General features: G+C 38.6%; 1 protein-coding gene across 1 annotated transcript; it reads left to right on the top strand.

Annotated features, from left to right (window-relative positions):
• The first annotated feature begins 3,967 nt into the window (after positions 1-3,967).
• LOC145876317 (uncharacterized) lies at positions 3,968-10,681 on the top strand. Its single transcript, XM_082972108.1, has 2 exons — positions 3,968-3,995; positions 9,720-10,681. The coding sequence occupies exons 1-2, from the start codon at positions 3,968-3,970 to the stop codon at positions 10,622-10,624; spliced, it is 933 nt and encodes a 310-aa protein (XP_082828234.1). The 3' UTR covers positions 10,625-10,681.
• Positions 10,682-20,782: the final 10,101 nt, after the last annotated feature.

Here is a 20,782-nt window from a genome sequence, read left to right as displayed (position 1 = left end):
GGACATTGATCTGATTAACACCAGTAAATACAGTGAGTACTATCTAATAAAACAGGGACATTGATCTGATTAACACCAGTAAATACAGTGAGTACTATCTAATAAAACAGGGACATTGATCTGATTAACACCAGTAAATACAGTGAGTACTATCTAATAAAACAGGGACATTGATCTTTTATTTTATTTATTTTTTATTTCACCTTTATTTAACCAGGTAGGCAAGTTGAGAACAAGTCCTTTAATTAACCAGGTATGCTAGTTGAGTAGAAGTCCTTTATTTAACCCGGTAGGCTAGTTGAGAACAAGTCCTTTATTAAACCAGGTAGGCTAGTTGAGAACAAGTCCTTTAATTAACCAGGTTGGCTAGTTGAGAACAAGTCCTTTAATTTAACCAGGTAGGCAAGTTGAGAACAAGTTCTCATTTACAATTGCGACCTGGCCAAGATAAAGCAAAGCAGTTCGACAACATACAACAACACAGAGTTACACATGGAGTAAAACAAACATACTGTAGAAAAAGAAGTCTAAATACAATGTGAGCAAATGAGGTGAGATAAGGGAGGTAAGGCAAAAAATGCCATGGTGGTGAAGTAAATACAATATAGCAAGTAAAACACTGGAATGGTAGATTTGTAGTGGAAGAAAGTGCAAAGTAGAAATAGAAATAATGGGGTGCAAAGGAGCAAAATAAATAAATTAATACAGTAGGGGAAGCGGTAGTTGTTTGGGCTAAATTATAGATGGGCTATGTACAGGTGCAGTGATCTGTGAGCTGCTCTGACAGCTGGTGCTTAACCTGTTGGGGATAGGGGGCAGTATTTGCACGGCCGGATAAAAAACGTACCCGATTTAATCTGGTTACTACTCCTGCCTAGTAACTAGAATATGCATATAATTGTTTGATTTGGATAGAAAACACCCTAAAGTTTCTAAAACTGTTTGAATGGTGTCTGTGAGTATAACAGAACTCATTTGGCAGGCCAAAACCTGAGAAGATTCTGTACAGGAAGTACCCTGTCTGATCATTTCTTGGCCTTCTTGATCATCTCTATCCAAAACAGGGGATCTCTGCTGTTACGTGACACTTCCTACGGCTCCCATAGGCACTCAGAAGGCGGCAAAAAGCTGAATGGTGGCTTTGCAGGCCCTGGCTGTAAAACATTAGCGCATTTTGATAGTGGTCGATCAGAGAACAGAGACTGGAGGCGCGTGCACGAGGCGACCCCATGTTTTTATTATTTCGTCTTTGAACGAAAACAACGACTCCCGGTCGGAATATTATCGCTTTTTTACGAGAAAAATAGCATAAAAATTGATTTTAAACAGCGGTTGACATGCTTCGAAGTACGGTAATGGAATATTTCGAATTTTTTTGTCACGAAACGCGTCGGGCGTGTAACCCTTCGTCACCCTTGGATAGTGTCTTGAACGCACGAACAAAACGCCGCTATTTGGATATAACTATGGATTATTTTGAACCAAACCAACATTTGTTATTGAAGTAGAAGTCCTGGTAGTGCATTCTGACGAAGAACAGCAAAGGTAATCACATTTTTCTAATAGTAAATCTGAGTTTGGTGAGGGCCAAACTTGGTGGGTGTCAAAATAGCTAGCCCGTGGCGGCGAGCTATCTACTCAGAATATTGCAAAATGTGCTTTCACCGAAAAGCTATTTTAAAATCGGACATATCGAGTGCATAAAGGAGTTTTGTATCTATAATTCTTAAAATAATTGTTATGTTTTTTGTGAACGTTTATCGTGAGTAATTTAGTAAATTCACCGGAAGTTTGCGGTGGGTATGCTAGTTCTGAACGTCACATGCTAATGTAAAAAGCTGGTTTTTGATATAAATATGAACTTGATTGAACAAAACATGCATGTATTGTATAACATCATGTCCTAGGAGTGTCACCTGATGAAGATCATCAAAGGTTAGTGCTGCATTTAGCTGTGGTTTGGGTTTATGTGACATTATATGCTAGCTTGAAAAATGGGTGTCTAATTATTTCTGGCTGGGTACTCTGCTGACATAATCTAATGTTTTGCTTTCGTTGTAAAGCCTTTTTGAAATCGGACAGTGTGGTTAGATTAACGAGAGTCTTGTCTTTAAATTGGTGTAAAATAGTCATATGTTTGAGAAATTGAAGTAATAGCATTTCTAAGGTATTTGAATAACGCGCCACGGGATTCCACTGGCTGTTGAGTAGGTGGGACGATTTCGTCCCACATACCCTAGAGAGGTTAACGGGATTGGTTGGACAACAACCAGTGAGATAGCACGGCGCGAAATTCCCCCCCAAAAATTCTCAAAATTTTCATTCAAGTATTATACGGCATTTTAAAGATACTCTACTCGTTAATCCAACCACATTGTCCGATTTCAAAAAGGCTTTACGGTGAAAGCAAAACATTAGATTATTGTAGGATAGCACCTTAGCAACAAAAAAAAGCCATTTTCCAAGCACGGATAGCCATCACAAAACCAGATATACAGCTAAAATTAAGCACTAACCTTTGACAATCTTCATCAGATGACACTCCTAGGACATCATGTTACACAATACATGCATTTTTTGTTCGATCAAGTTCATATTTATATCCAAAAACCCAATTTTTACATTTGCGCATGACGTTCAGAAAATGTTTTCTCCCCATAACTATCGGTGAATGGGCACATTAATTTACAGAAGAACTCATAAACGTTGACAAAATGTATAACAATTTTGTGGGGGTGCTTTGCTGCAGGAGGGACTGGTGCACTTCACAAAATAGATGGCATCATGAGGGAGGAAAATCATGTGGATATATTGAAGCAACATCTCAAGACATCAGTCAGGAAGTTAAATCTTGGTCGAAAATGATTCATCCAGATGGACAATGACCCCAAGCATACTTCCAAAGTTGAGGCAAAATGGCTTAAGGACAACAAAGTCAAGGTATTGGAGTGACCATCACAAAGTCCTGACCTCAACCCTATAGAAAATTTGTGGGCAGAACTGAAAAAGTGTGTGCGAGCTATAAGGCCTACATTCTGACTCAGTTACACCAGCTCTGTCAGGAGGAATGGGCCAAAATTCACCCAACTTATTGTGGGAAGCTTGTGGAAGGCTACCCAAAACGTTTGACCCAAGTTAAACAATTTAAAGGCAATGCTACCAAATACTAATTGAATGTATTTCCTACTTCTCACCCACTGGGAATGTGATGAAAGAAATAAAACCTGAAATAAATAATTCTCTACTATTATTCTGACATTACACATTCTTAAAATAAAGTGGTGAACCTAACTGAGCTAAGACAGGGAATATTTACTAGGATTAAATGTCAGGAATTGTGAAAGATGTAGTTTAAATGTATTTGGCTAAGGTTTATGAAAACTTCCGACTTCAAATGTATATTGCAATATATTTCAATCTCTTTTTCCATTTTTAAATTAAATATTACTTCTGGCAACCCGCCTCACCCAATGTGATACGGATCTGCTATTTTTTTAGACCTTATAGCTAGAACCTCCATCAGAAGCTAGCCATCAGAAGCTAACCAGCTAATTAGCTACTAGCTATTTAGTCCTTGTTAGCCACTGCTAGCGGACCATTACACCGGATAATCGCAGCTAGCTAGCTGCTACCGAGTGGCCCAGCCCATCTCCCGGCCTGCTCAGTGGACTCTATGATCACTCGGCTACACAGCTGATGCCTCCTGGACTCTTCACTAACACAACTAGAAGCCACTACATCACCGGATTCCTGCCGTAAGCTCTGGACCTTTGCACCGGAGTGGCTATAGTGGCTAACACCCTTGTCCCGAAGCTATCACCAGTTAGCCTTGAGCCAGGTGCATCTCCCGGCTAGCAAACAAAATTACTCCAGCTACAATACCTCTTTTGCCAATTGGCCTGGACCCTTTGTTGACATGGAGCCCCGACGATCCATCACGACTGGTCTGCCAACGTAATTCCGTCCGATGTGCCCTCAACTGGCCTTTGCCAGACGTCGGTGTCCCGAAGCTAGCACCAGTTAGCCTCAAGCCAGGCGCGTCTCCCGGCTAGCATAGTAACGACTACCTAACGGCTTCCCTGGTTCATATATTGCTGTTCACTGGACCCTATGATCACTTGGCTACATAGCTGATCCCTGCTGGACTGTTCATTAATCACGGTACTCTGTTTTGTTTATCCGTCGGCCCCAGCCTCGAACTCAGGCCCTGTGTGTAGTTAACTGACCCTCTCTGCCCATTCATCGACACTTTACCTGTTGTTGTTGTCTTAGCTGATTAACTGTTGTCTTACCCGTTGTTGTCTTAGCTAGCTATCCCAATCAACACCTGTGATTGCTTTATGCCTTGCTTTGTCTCTCTAATGTCAATATGCCTTGTATACTGTTGTTTAGGGTAGTTATCATTGTTTTATTTTACTGCGGAGCCCCTAGTCCCTCTCAACATGCCTCAGAGAGCTCTTTTGTCCGACCTCCCACACATGCGGTGACCTCACCTAGCGTAACTGGTGCCTCCAGAGATGCAACCTCTCTTATCATCACTCAACGCCTAGGTTTACCTCCACTGTACCCGCACCCTACCATACCCCTGTCTGTACATTATGCCTTGAATCTATCCTACCACGCCCAGAATTCTGCTCCTTTTATTCTCTGTTCACAACGCATTAGACGACCAGTTCAGATAGCCTTTAGCCGTACCCTCATCCTACTCCTCTGTTCCTCGGGTGATGAAGAGGTTAACCCAGGCCCTGTGTGCCCCCAGGCGCTCTCATTTGTTGACTTCTGTAACCGTAGAAGCCTTGTTTTCATGCATGTTAACATAAGAAGCCTCCTCCCTAAGTTTGTTTTACTCACTGCTTTAGCACACTCCACCAACCTTGATGTCTTTGCCGTGTCTGAATCCTGGCTTTGGAAGGCCACCAAAAATTCTGAAATTTCCATTTCCCAGCTACAACATTTTCCGTCAAGATAGAACTGCCAAAGGGGGAGGAGTTGCAATCTACTGCAGAGATGGCCTGCAGAGTTCTATCATACTTTCCAGGTCTATGCCCAAACAGTTCGAGCTTCTAATTAAAAAAATTAGCTCCCAGCTGTACCCAGCTGTACCCTGGACACCATATGTGAATTGATTGCCCCCCATCTATCTTCAGCATTCGTTCTGTTAGGTGACCTAAACTGGCATATCCTTAACACCCCTGGCCATCCTACAATCCAAGCTAGATGCCCTCAATCTCACACAGATAATCAAAGAACCTACCAGGTACAACCCTAAATCCATAAACATGGGCACCCTCATAGATATTATCCTGACCAACTTGCCCTCCAAATACACCTCTGCTGTTTTCAGTCAGGATCTCAGTGATCAATGCCTCATTGCCTGCATCCGTTATGGGTCCGTGGTCAAACGACCACCCCTCATCACTGTCAAACGCTCCCTAAAACACTTCTGCAAGCAGGCCTTCCTAATCAACCTGGCCCTGGTCTCCTGGAAGGATATTGACCTCATCCCGTCAGTAGAGGATGCCTGCTTGTTCTTTAATTATAATTTCCTCACCACCTTAAATAAGCATGCCCCTTTCAAAAAATGTAGAACTAAGAACAGATATAGCCCTTGGTTCACTCCAGACCTGACTGCCACTCGACCAGCACAAAAACATCCTGTGCCGTACTGCACTAACAGCTCCCCACCCCCCGCAGCTACTTCCCCAAGCCTCCCCTGCTTCTCCTTCACCCAAATTCAGATAGCTGATGTTCTGAAAGAGTTGCAAAACTTGGACCCGTACAAATCAGCTGGGCTTGATAATCTGGACCCTCTCTTTCTAAAATTATCCGCCGCCATTGTGGCAACCCCTATTACTAGTCTTTTCAACCTCTCTTTCGTATCGTCCGAGATTCATAAAGATTGGAACGCTTCCGCGGTCATCCCCCTCTTCAAAGGGGGTGACACTCTAGACCCAAACTGTTACTGACCTATATCCATCCTGCCCTGCCTTTCTAAAGTCTTCGAAAGTCAAGTTAACCTCTTACATCTAGACGTTCCGCTAGCGGAACACCTGCTCCAATATCCAATGATGGGCGTGGCGCGAAATACAAATTCCTCTAAAATCCGAAAACTTCAATTTTTCAAACATATGACTATTTTACACCTTTTTAAAGACAAGACTCTCGTTAATCTAACCACACTGTCCGATTTCAAAAAGGCTTTACAGCGAAAGCAAAACATTAGATTATGTCAGCAGAGTACCCAGCCAGAAATAATCAGACACCCATTTTTCAAGCTAGCATATAATGTCACAAAAACCCAGAAGACAGCTAAATGCAGCACTAACCTTTGATGATCTTCATCAGATGACACACCTAGGACATTATGTTATACAATACATGCATGTTTTGTTCAATCAAGTTCATATTTATATCAAAAACCAGCTTTTTACATTAGCATGTGACGTTCAGAACTAGCAAACTAGCAAACTTCCGGGGAATTTACTAACAATTTACTAAATTACTCACAATAAACGTTCACAAAAAGCATTACAATTATTTTAAGAATTATAGATACAGAACTCCTCTATGCACTCGATATGTCCGATTTTAAAATAGCTTTTTGGTGAAAGCACATTTTGCAATATTCTAAGTACATAGCCCGGCCATCACAGGGCTAGCTATTTAGACACCCGGCAAGTTTAGCCTTCACCAAAATCAGATTTACTATAATAAAAATGGTCTTACCTTTCCTGTTCTTCGTCAGAATGCACTCCCAGGACTTCTACTTCAATAACAAATGTTGGTTTGGTCCCAAATAATCCATTGTTATGTCCAACAGCGGCGTTTTGTTGGTGCGTTCTAGACACTATCCGAATGGTAAATCAGGGTCCCGCGCATGGCGCATTTCGTGACAAAAAAATTCTAAATATTCCATTACCGTACTTCGAAGCATGTCAACCGCTGTTTAAAATCAATTTTTATGCAATTTATCTCATAGAAAAGCGATAATATTCCGACCGGGAATCTGCGTGACTGTAAACGGAGGGAAAAACAGAAAGGCGGGGGCGGCCAGTGCTCGCGCCTAAGCCCTTTGTCCTCTGATAGACCACTTAGCAAAAGCGCTCGTGTGTTTCAGCCAGGGCTTTGAATTACGTCATTCAGCTTTTTGCCGCCTTCTGAGAGACCATGTGAGCCGTAGGAAGTGTCACGTTAGAGCAGAGATCATTTGTAATGGATAGAGATGGCAAACAAGTTCAAGAAATGGTCAGACAGGGTACTTCCTGTACAGAATCTTCTCACGTTTTGGCCTGCCAAATGAGTTCTGTTATACTCACAGACACCATTCAAACAGTTTTAGAAACTTTGGAGTGTTTTCTATCCAAAGCTAATAATTATACGCATATTCTAGTTTCTGGGCAGGACTAATAATCAGATTAAATCGGGTACGTTTTTTATCCAGCCGTGAAAATACTGTCCCCTAGCCATAAGAGGTTAACAAACAGATCACTGACCATTTTGAATCCCATCGTACCTTCTCCGCTGTGCAATCCAGTTTCCGAGCTAGTCACAGGTGCACCTCAGCCACGCTCAAGGTACTAAATGATATCATAACCGCCATCGATAAAAGACAGTACTGTGCAGCCGTCTTCATCAACCTGGCCAAGGCTTTCGACTCTGTCAATCACCGTATTCTTATCGGCAGACTCAATAGCCTTGGTTTCTCAAATGACTGACTCCCCTGGTTCACCAGCTACTTCTCAGACAGAGTTCAGTGTGTCAAATCGGAGGGCCTGTTGTCCGGACCTCTGGCAGTCTCTATGGGAGTACCACAGGGTTCAATTCTCGGACCGACTCTTTTCTCTGTATATACCAATGATGTTGCTCTTGCTGCGGGTGATTCTTTGATCAACCTCTACGCAGAAGACACCATTCTGTTTACATCTGGCCCATTCTGTTTACACTGTGTTTGCAAACCTCCAAACGAGCTTCAATGCCATACAACACTCCTTCCATGGCCTCCAACTGCTCTTAAACGCTAGTAGAACTAAATGTATGCTCTTCAACCGATCGCTGCCTGCACCCGCCCATCCAGCATCACTACTCTGGACGTTTCTGACTTAGAATATGTGGACAACTATAAATACCTAGGTGTCTTGCTAGACTGTAAACTCTCCTTCCAGGCTAATATTAAGCATTTCCAATCCAAAATGTAATCTAGAATCGGCTTCCTATTTCGCAACAAAGCCTCTTTCACTCACGCTGCCAAACATACCCTCGTAAAACTGACTATCCTACCGATCCTTGACTTTGGCGATGTCATTTTCAAAATAGCCTCCAACACTCTACTCAGCAAACTGGATGCAGTCTATCACAGTGCCATCCGTTTTGTCACCAAAGCCCCATATACCACCCACCACTGGGACCTGTATGCTCTCGTCAGCTGGCCCTCGCTACATATTCGTCGCCAAACCCACTGGCTCCAGGTCATCTATAAGTCTTTGCTAGGCCGCCTTAACTCAGCTCACTGGTCACCATAGCAACACCCACCCATAGCACGCGCTCCAGCAGGTATATCTCACTGGTCATCCCCAAAGCCAACACCTACTTTGGACACATTTCTTTCCAGTTCTCTGCTGCCAATCACTGGAACGAATTGCAAAAATTTCTGAAGTTGGAGACTTATATCTCCCTCACTAACTTTAAGCATCAGCTATCTGAGCAGCTTACCGATCGCTGCAGCTGTACACAGCCCATCTGTAAATAGCCCATCCAACTGCCTACCTCATCCCCATGTTTTTATTTACTTTCTCTGCTCTTTTGCACACCAGTATTTCTACTTGCACATCATCATCTGCACATCCATCACTTCAGTGTTAAATTGTAATTACTTCGCTACTATGGCCTATTTATTGCTTTTCCTCCGTAGTCCAGATTTTTCTATTGTGTTATTGACTGTTCGTTTGTTTATCCCATGTGTAACTCTGTTGTGTTTTTGTCGCACTGCTTTGCTTTATCTTGGCCAGGTCGCAGTTGTAAATGAGAACTTGTTCTCGACTGGCCTACCTGGTTAAATAAAGGTGAAATAAAAAATAAAATCTTAACTTTATTGACAACACCCAAATGGATACTGTCATTAACACGGTTCTTCAATAATTACACACAATTCATAATACTGTTGCAAATATTATATTAAACAGGACATTCAAATGAGCCTTACAATTATAATCCAAAGTAGTGTGAAATGTACTCATAAGCAACCTGGAAATGGAGGTTACTCCCCTGAGTCTCCCCCATTCACATTCAGAATACATTGTGAAAAACTAAAATCTTTGCTCACCATTTTTGCTCCTGGCAGATATACTACATCCATAACTATCGGTTTCTTCATTAGCAGGGAGGAGTTTCTGCAATCAAATTGCCCTCGTGCTGCAATTTTAGCAAACACAGAAAGGGGCCTATATTGGAGACCAATTAGTCGTCTGGCACACTGCTTAGAGTTTCAACAACATGAATAACTTATTTCTAGCCTACAATCATCGATGTCACTACTAATGTGAAAAGAAGACAAAATATGACTATTCCTACTCATTTTAAGACAATTGTCAAATAATTTTAACATTCATTACAGACGTCAATTGTTGTACAACATCATGGCTCCACTGTTGGCATCACCTTTTACAGTGGATTACCGCTGTTGTGGGCCTTTAATCATCTGTCTGACTTTGTTGTTCACACAGGAGAGATACTTAACTATCGTGGATCCTCTGGGGAGCCTCAACAACCTCATGATGCTGAAGAGGCAGAGAAGAGTTGCTCCACATTAGAACACCTCAGGAAACACCTGCAGAGACCCACAGGGAAGAGAACTCACCGCTGCTCTGAGTGTGGGAAAAGATTCACCTCATCAGGCATTAAAATGCATCAGAGAACACACACAGGAGAGAAATCTTACAGCTGTGATCAATGTGGGAAGAGTTTTGGTCAATCTTGCCATCTGGTATCACACCAGAGAACACACACAGGAGAGAAATCTTATATCTGTGATCAATGTGGGAAGAGTTTTACTATATCTAGCTCTCTGACTGTACACCAGAGAATACACACAGGAGAGAAACCTTATAACTGTGATCAATGTGGGAAGAGTTTTGGTATGTCTAGCCATCTGGTATCACACCAGAGAACACACACAGGAGAGAAACCTTATAGCTGTGATCAATGTGGGAAGAGTTTTGGTCAATCTGGAGCGCTGACAGTGCACCAGAGAATACACTCAGGAGAGAAACCTTATAGCTGTGATCAATGTGGGAAGAGTTTTGGTATGTCTAGCCATCTGGTATCACACCAGAGAACACACACAGGAGAGAAACCTTATAGCTGTGATCATTGTAGGAAGAGTTTTACTACATCTGGCTCTCTGACTGTACACCAGAGAACACACACAGGAGAGAAACCTTATAGCTGTGGTCAATGTGGGAAGAGTTTTGGTCAATCTGGAGCGCTGACAGTGCACCAGAGAATACACTCAGGAGAGAAACCTTATAACTGTGATCAATGTGGGAAGAGTTTTGTTTCATCTAGCCATCTGACTAAACACCAGAGAATACACACAGGAGAGAAACCTTATAGCTGTGACCCGAGATAATCTGATTAAAGATCTCTGATCAAACATCAAAAAATACATGAAGGAGTTGTTTCATGATATCAATGAATTAATCTCACAATGTAGAATGTTTTAACATTGTAGAAGGAATATTTTAATGATGTCACAATGTAGAACCCTAAACGTTTGTCCCCTGTTCTATTGATTTCAACATGATATGGATATTAGCCTCAGGGGGAAAATCCAGGCTCTGAAATGGAAGAGTTACTATTTATGTGATTTAACAAAAAGTGACTAACAAAAAAAGAGTTGTGTTCCACTTACCACGTTGGTGATGCACTTGAATCAAAATGCAACACTTCAAAATGTAGCTAGCTGCTTTCTACAAATTGTCCTCTAACCAGGGATGTACACATTATTCCCAGATTCCGTGTGCTTTTTGAGCTGTTCGTTTTAACAGGACGTGCAACTTCATCTCCCTCCTGTCACACAAATGATTTTAACATGATATCGATGAGTTATGACAAATAAGTGTTGTGTTCCTTTGTTTAGTGACCCCTACATTTAAATGCATCACTCCAAAATGTAGCTGACTGTCTTCTGCAGGTTGTCCTCTAATCAGTGAGGTAAAATATATCTCCCATTTCCATGTGTTTTTGTTTAGTTGTTAGTTTCAACATCACGTACAACCTGATTTCCCCCCCTAATCGATATCAGTGATTTATTGCTACTTGTCAAAACAACAGCATTTTTGGTGCTTGTGCAGTTTATAAGGTGCTTGTTTAAGTAATATGATTATTGTGGCAGATGTTTGTGTATATAGCACATTTTATGTTTAGGTTTTCAATTTATCCCAAACTGTTTCTGCATATTGGTTATTGATTAGGACACGATAAAACTGTGTTTTGACATTGGGGATATCCCACCTAGCAACATGTCATTGAAAAGACATCGAAAATATGACTATGCAACCAAATATTTCATATTTACATTTCATGATCAGATTTAGTAATCGATTTATTGATGATATTTATTCATGCAACCAACTGACAATTTTTGGTACAATTATATTGACATTGTTGCCCTGCTTTTAAAATATCAGGGTTCATTCTCAGATGTGCCAACCCAAATGTACTAGAACATGACATTGGGGACTGGGCCCCGATCCAACAACATGCCTATCTAGTGAACCCTGAAAAGAGAGAGAAGCTCTGCAGTGAGGTGGAAAGTTACTATGGATATTGCAGGAGTTTCCTCTTGAAATCAGACATGTCTGTGGTCAGGACAACTTGGTTTCTGATTGTCTCAAGGGTTGGCAGTTAAAAAGTTTTGCGTTTAGCTAGTGCGTTGCCATGGATCACAATGTATTTTGACTGCACGTTTTTCCGTATTGGAGATGAGTTTTGTTTGGGCTCGTTCCAAGGGGACGAGAGTTCTAGAAGCTAGTGAGTTTTAGGAAGATGAGAGTTCTAGAAGCTAGTGAGTTTTAGGAAGACGAGAGTTCTAGAAGCTAGTGAGTTTTAGGAAGACGAGAGTTCTAGAAGCTAGTGAGTTTTAGGAAGACGAGAGTTCTAGAAGCTAGTGAGTTTTAGGAAGACGAGAGTTCTAGAAGCTAGTGGGATTTAGGAAGACGAGAGTTCTAGAAGCTAGTGAGTTTTAGGAAGACGAGAGTTCTAGAAGCTAGTGGGATTTAGGATTCTATAGAAAGAAAAAGGAGAAACAAATAATACTATTGTATATTATTATTTAGAAATACGTGTTTTTTCTTGTTTTTAATTGTTGACATCCAGTAGACACCATGTTTATATTGGTGAAGGTGAAGCATTGTAGTTGATTATCATGTGAAATGGAAGTTGTTTTCTGTTGGTGGTGAGCAAACTATAGGATATATTTGTTGTCTTAAGGGGGAAGGTGTTACAGGCTTTGGTTTTTCCATTTATGTTTTGAGGTTGGACTTTAGCTCGTTAGCACGTCTAGCTCGTTAGCACGTCTAGCTCGTTAGCCCGTCTAGCTCGTTAGCACGTCTAGCTCGTTAGCACGTCTAGCTCGTTAGCCCGTCTAGCTCGTTAGCCCGTCTAGCTCGTTAGCACGTCTAGCTCGTTAGCACGTCTAGCTCGTTAGCACGTCTAGCTCGTTAGCACGTCTAGCTCGTTAGCTCGTTAGCACGTCTAGCTCGTTAGCACGTCTAGCTCGTTAGCCCGTCTAGCACCGTTAGCCCGTCTAGCTCGTTAGCACGTAGGACGCACTGATTGGTGTCACCTCGTTAGTCAGTATGTGTTACACCTGTGCTGGCTTGTCCATCTCGTTAGTGGGAAGGTGTTTCACCTGAGCTGGTCCAGGTTCTATTTAAGAGTGTCTGGCCCAGTGCTCCAGTTATCTTGATACATGTGGAGAGTCAACACCTTTAGTTGCTCCACCTTTTTGGTTTGCTTCCTGTCTTTAAGTTTGGTGTGGGTTTTTATTTTGTTTGCCTCTTCTTGGGCAGATTTAGTGGGTCTCATGGTGGGTGTCTTTTAGGTCCCAGTTGTTGTTACTAGTCAACTTTCAGTGGACACTGAGAGCAGAACTGCAACATTATGTTATAATACTTTTATTGCATCAAATGGTTGTTTTATGCAACAGAATAGAGGGTTCTTATAACTATTGTGTCTGTGTGTTCTACGGAGGATGGGCCTCTGGGAGAAAACACTGACAGGAGATTTACAATGTCTTTTGGGTGATAAAACCTAAAGAGACCGCATTCCAGAACATGAGTTAATGTTTCTGTTCTATATGGTACCAGGGAGAGATGACCCCAGGGCCAGACCCTGGTCTCTACACAAAGAGTACTGTTTTTAAAGCAGATACTGTCTGCTGAGAATTATAAGTATCTTTCATACAAATCTTAACCTTGCGACCCGTTCTATAGATCTGTTGTTGGTCATGTAGGTTGAAAGGGGTGTATCTTGGCTGTAAAAGACCTTTGTACTTTTGTATTGTGGCTCTCAACGAATCATCTGGGGTTGATTCATCTCTCAACGAATCATCTGGGGGTGATTCATCTCTCAATGAATCATCTGGGGGTGATTGTTCGACCAGCCATCATTATCATAGGGCACCCAATTGATTGACTTTATATGTGTGTTGTATTGACCTGCTCCCTTATAAGTGAATAAAGATTTAGTTTAAGATAAGTTTGTCTCAATTAATATTAAAGAAATTCACCACATTTGGCGATGGGGATGTGAATCTTGACTTGGTGACCGCTCCTGATGACCTGGGTAAATGGTGCACCAGGGATCCCTCTAACTTGGGATCTCAGGGAGACCACACTGCGGGAACGGAGCAGATGAACCCACCTTTGATCTGAGAGGCAGCGAGCCGAGTGGATACCATCAGTATAGTATATATAGTGGATACCATCAGTATAGTATATATAGTGGATACCATCAGTATAGTATATATAGTGGATACCATCAGTATAGTATATATAGTGGATACCATCAGTATAGTATATATAGTGGATACCATCAGTATAGTATATATAGTGGATACCATCAGTATAGTATATATAGTGGATACCATCAGTATAGTATATATAGTGGATACCATCAGTATAGTATATATAGTGGATACCATCAGTATAGTATATATAGTGGATACCATCAGTATAGTATATATAGTGGATACCATCAGTATAGTGTATATAGTGGATAACATCAGTATAGTATATATAGTGGATACCATCAGTATAGTATATATAGTGGATACCATCAGTATTGTATATATAGTGGATACCATCAGTATAGTGTATATAGTGGATACCATCAGTATAGTATATATAGTGGATACCATCAGTATAGTATATATAGTGGATACCATCAGTATAGTATATATAGTGGATACCATCAGTGTAGTATATACAGTGGATACCATCAGTATAGTATATATAGTGGATACCATCAGTGTAGTATATATAGTGGATACCATCAGTATAGTGTATATAGTGGATACCATCAGTATAGTATATATAGTGGATACCATCAGTATAGTGTATATAGTGGATACCATCAGTATAGTATATATAGTGGATACCATCAGTATAGTATATATAGTGGATACCATCAGTATAGTATATATAGTGGATACCATCAGTATAGTATATATAGTGGATACCATCAGTATAGTATATATAGTGGATACCATCAGTATAGTATATATAGTGGATACCATCAGTATAGTATATATAGTGGATACCATCAGTATAGTATATATAGTGGATACCATCAGTATAGTATATATAGTGGATACCATCAGTATAGTATATATAGTGGATACCATCAGTATAGTATATATAGTGGATACCATCAGTATAGTATATATAGTGGATACCATCAGTATAGTATATATAGTGGATACCATCAGTATAGTATATATAGTGGATACCATCAGTATAGTATATATAGTGGATACCGTCAGTATAGTATATATAGTGGATACCGTCAGAATAGTATATATAGTGGATACCGTCAGTATAGTATATATAGTGGATACCGTCAGTATAGTATATATAGTGGATACCGTCAGTATAGTATATATAGCGGATACCGTCAGTGTAGTATATATAGCGGATACCGTCAGTATAGTATATATAGCGGATACCGTCAGTGTAGTATATATAGCGGATACCGTCAGTATAGTATATATAGCGGATACCATCAGTGTAGTATATATAGCGGATACCATCAGTGTAGTATATATAGCGGATACCATCAGTGTAGTATATATAGCGGATACCATCAGTGTAGTATATATAGTGGATACCATCAGTATAGTATATATAGTGGATACCATCAGTATAGTATATATAGTGGATACCATCAGTGTAGTATATATAGTGGATACCATCAGTGTAGTATATATAGTGGATACCATCAGTATAGTATATATAGTGGATACCATCAGTATAGTATATATAGTGGATACCATCAGTGTAGTATATATAGTGGATACCATCAGTATAGTATATATAGTGGATACCATCAGTGTAGTATATATAGTGGATACCATCAGTGTAGTATATATAGTGGATACCATCAGTGTAGTATATATAGTGGATACCATCAGTGTAGTATATATAGTGGATACCATCAGTATAGTATATATAGTGGATACCATCAGTGTAGTATATATAGTGGATACCATCAGTATAGTATATATAGTGGATACCATCAGTGTAGTATATATAGTGGATACCATCAGTGTAGTATATATAGTGGATACCATCAGTGTAGTGTATATATAGTGGATACCATCAGTATAGTATATATAGTGGATACCATCAGTATAGTATATATAGTGGATACCATCAGTATAGTATATATAGTGGATACCATCAGTATAGTATATATAGTGGATACCATCAGTGTAGTATATATAGTGGATACCATCAGTATAGTATATATAGTGGATACCATCAGTATAGTATATATAGTGGATACCATCAGTATAGTATATATAGTGGATACCATCAGTGTAGTATATATAGTGGATACCATCAGTATAGTATATATAGTGGATACCATCAGTGTAGTATATATAGTGGATACCATCAGTGTAGTATATATAGTGGATACCATCAGTATAGTATATATAGTGGATACCATCAGTGTAGTATATATAGTGGATACCATCAGTGTAGTATATATAGTGGATACCATCAGTGTAGTATATATAGTGGATACCATCAGTATAGTATATATAGTGGATACCATCAGTGTAGTATATATAGTGGATACCATCAGTGTAGTGTATATATAGTGGATACCATCAGTGTAGTGTATATATAGTGGATACCATCAGTATAGTATATATAGTGGATACCATCAGTATAGTATATATAGTGGATACCATCAGTATAGTATATATAGTGGATACCATCAGTATAGTATATATAGTGGATACCATCAGTATAGTATATATAGTGGATACCATCAGTATAGTATATATAGTGGATACCATCAGTATAGTATATATAGTGGATACCATCAGTATAGTATATATAGTGGATACCATCAGTATAGTGTATATAGTGGATACCATCAGTATAGTGTATATAGTGGATAACATCAGTATAGTATATATAGTGGATACCATCAGTATAGTATATATAGTGGATACCATCAGTATAGTATATATAGTGGATACCATCAGTATTGTATATATAGTGGATACCATCAGTATAGTATATATAGTGGATACCATCAGTATAGTATATATAGTGGATACCATCAGTATAGTATATATAGTGGATACCATCAGTATAGTATATATAGTGGATACCATCAGTGTAGTATATATAGTGGATAGCATCAGTATAGTGTATATAGTGGATACCATCAGTATAGTATATATAGTGGATACCATCAGTATAGTGTATATAGTGGATACCATCAGTATAGTATATATAGTGGATACCATCAGTATAGTATATATAGTGGATACCATCAGTATAGTATATATAGTGGATACCATCAGTATAGTATATATAGTGGATACCATCAGTATAGTATATATAGTGGATAACATCAGTATAGTATATATAGTGGATACCATCAGTATAGTATATATAGTGGATACCATCAGTATAGTATATATAGTGGATACCATCAGTATAGCATATATAGTGGATACCATCAGTATAGTATATATAGTGGATACCATCAGTATAGTATATATAGTGGATACCATCAGTATAGTATATATAGTGGATACCATCAGTATAGTATATATAGTGGATACCATCAGTATAGTATATATAGTGGATACCATCAGTATAGTATATATAGTGGATACCATCAGTATAGTATATATAGTGGATACCGTCAGTATAGTATATATAGTGGATACCGTCAGTATAGTATATATAGTGGATACCGTCAGTATAGTATATATAGTGGATACCGTCAGTATAGTATATATAGTGGATACCGTCAGTATAGTATATATAGTGGATACCGTCAGTATAGTATATATAGCGGATACCGTCAGTATAGTATATATAGCGGATACCGCCAGTATAGTATATATAGCGGATACCGTCAGTGTAGTATATATAGCGGATACCATCAGTATAGTATATATAGCGGATACCATCAGTGTAGTATATATAGCGGATACCATCAGTGTAGTATATATAGCGGATACCATCAGTGTAGTATATATAGTGGATACCATCAGTGTAGTATATATAGTGGATACCATCAGTATAGTATATATAGTGGATACCATCAGTATAGTATATATAGTGGATACCATCAGTGTAGTATATATAGTGGATACCATCAGTGTAGTATATATAGTGGATACCATCAGTATAGTATATATAGTGGATACCATCAGTATAGTATATATAGTGGATACCATCAGTGTAGTATATATAGTGGATACCATCAGTATAGTATATATAGTGGATACCATCAGTGTAGTATATATAGTGGATACCATCAGTGTAGTATATATAGTGGATACCATCAGTATAGTATATATAGTGGATACCATCAGTGTAGTATATATAGTGGATACCATCAGTATAGTATATATAGTGGATACCATCAGTGTAGTATATATAGTGGATACCATCAGTATAGTATATATAGTGGATACCATCAGTGTAGTATATATAGTGGATACCATCAGTGTAGTATATATAGTGGATACCATCAGTGTAGTGTATATATAGTGGATACCATCAGTATAGTATATATAGTGGATACCATCAGTATAGTATATATAGTGGATACCATCAGTATAGTATATATAGTGGATACCATCAGTATAGTATATATAGTGGATACCATCAGTGTAGTATATATAGTGGATACCATCAGTATAGTATATATAGTGGATACCATCAGTATAGTATATATAGTGGATACCATCAGTATAGTATATATAGTGGATACCATCAGTGTAGTATATATAGTGGATACCATCAGTATAGTATATATAGTGGATACCATCAGTGTAGTATATATAGTGGATACCATCAGTGTAGTATATATAGTGGATACCATCAGTATAGTATATATAGTGGATACCATCAGTGTAGTATATATAGTGGATACCATCAGTGTAGTATATATAGTGGATACCATCAGTGTAGTATATATAGTGGATACCATCAGTATAGTATATATAGTGGATACCATCAGTGTAGTATATATAGTGGATACCATCAGTGTAGTGTATATATAGTGGATACCATCAGTATAGTATATATAGTGGATACCATCAGTATAGTATATATAGTGGATACCATCAGTATAGTATATATAGTGGATACCATCAGTATAGTATATATAGTGGATACCATCAGTGTAGTATATATAGTGGATACCATCAGTATAGTATATATAGTGGATACCATCAGTATAGTATATATAGTGGATACCATCAGTATAGTGTATATAGTGGATAACATCAGTATAGTATATATAGTGGATACCATCAGTATAGTATATATAGTGGATACCATCAGTATAGTATATATAGTGGATACCATCAGTATAGTATATATAGTGGATACCATCAGTATAGTATATATAGTGGATACCATCAGTATAGTATATATAGTGGATACCATCAGTATAGTGTATATAGTGGATAACATCAGTATAGTATATATAGTGGATACCATCAGTATAGTATATATAGTGGATACCATCAGTATAGTATATATAGTGGATACCATCAGTATAGTATATATAGTGGATACCATCAGTGTCTAGACTACCTCTTTTGTATAAATGCCCTTCAGAATCCAAACACAGTATTGCCACGCAGCAAAATGTTGCGTATAATCTTTCAAGTCAGCCTGATAAAATATTGAACAATTTGTGTACAAAGATATCTTGAAATGTGATATTAGGCCTGTATGGCAGTACTGTTACTGTATGGCAGTACTGTATTGGCTAGTGCTTTCTCCAATATGTTCTTCTATTTTACATTACATTGTATGTCGATGCCATATATCTTTCAATATTCATTTAAAAAAAAAATATATATATATATATATATATATATATATTAATACTTGTAAGACTATTCTTTGACACATTTTCTCTTCCTTTGAAATTCTTATAGGACAGAACATGGACACAATGCAATTGGGATCAAGAAGGTACAGATATGTTGTAGGACAGCTGCATTTGAAGTGTACATTTAACCTACATAGCAGTCAATACAAACATAGAACATCACCCAAAACACCCAAAACAAACACTCCCTGCCACACCCTGACCAAACTACAATAACAAATAACCCCTTTTACTGGTCAGGACGTGACAGCACTGTTTTTCAGCCAGAGACAGCAGAGTCATCATTCACCATTTTGCCGCCTTCTGAGAGCCTATGGGAGCCGTAGGAAGTGTCACGTTACGGCAGAGATCCTCAGTTTTCAATAAAGAGAGTGTAGAAGGCCAAGAAATGGTCAGCGAGGGCACTTCCTGTAAGGAATCTTCTCAGGTTTTGGCCTGCCAAATGAGTTCTGTTATACTCACAGACACCATTCAAACAGTTTTAGAAACTTTAGGGTGTTTTCTATCCAAAGCTAATAATTATATGCATATTCTAGTTTCTGGGCAGGAGTAATAATCACATTAAATCGGGTACGTTTTTTATCCGGCCGTGAAAATACTGCCCCCTAGCCATAACAGGTTGTAGTTACAGTATACTACAATTAACTAATAGTATGTAGTATATACTCATTAAGTATGTAGTTACAGAATACTACAATTAACTAATAGTATGTAGTATATACTCATTAAGTATGTAGTTACAGTATACTACAATTAACTAATAGTATGTAGTATATACTCATTAAGTATCTAATATACAGTATACTACAATTAACTAATAGTATGTAGTATATACTCATTAAGTATGTAGTTACAGAATACTACAATTAACTAATAGTATGTAGTATATACTCATTAAGTATGTAGTTACAGTATACTACAATTAACTAATAGTATGTAGTATATACTCATTAAGTAAGTTGTATACAGTATGTTAGTATGGGTAGTCAAACACAGATATTCGCCTTTTTTCAATTGTTTTCAATGCCATTACATTAAAGGAGAAACATACCTACATTCAATAACATTTATACATTGTCTGAAACCTTTGTTTTAAACCCTTCTCAAAGTTGGTGCCTTGCTG

Source organism: Salmo salar, unplaced genomic scaffold, assembly GCF_965601325.2.
Source record: "Salmo salar unplaced genomic scaffold, fSalSal1 ptg000578l, whole genome shotgun sequence".
Taxonomy (NCBI): Eukaryota; Metazoa; Chordata; class Actinopteri; order Salmoniformes; family Salmonidae; genus Salmo; species Salmo salar.
This window is presented reverse-complemented; position numbering and strand designations above follow the sequence as displayed.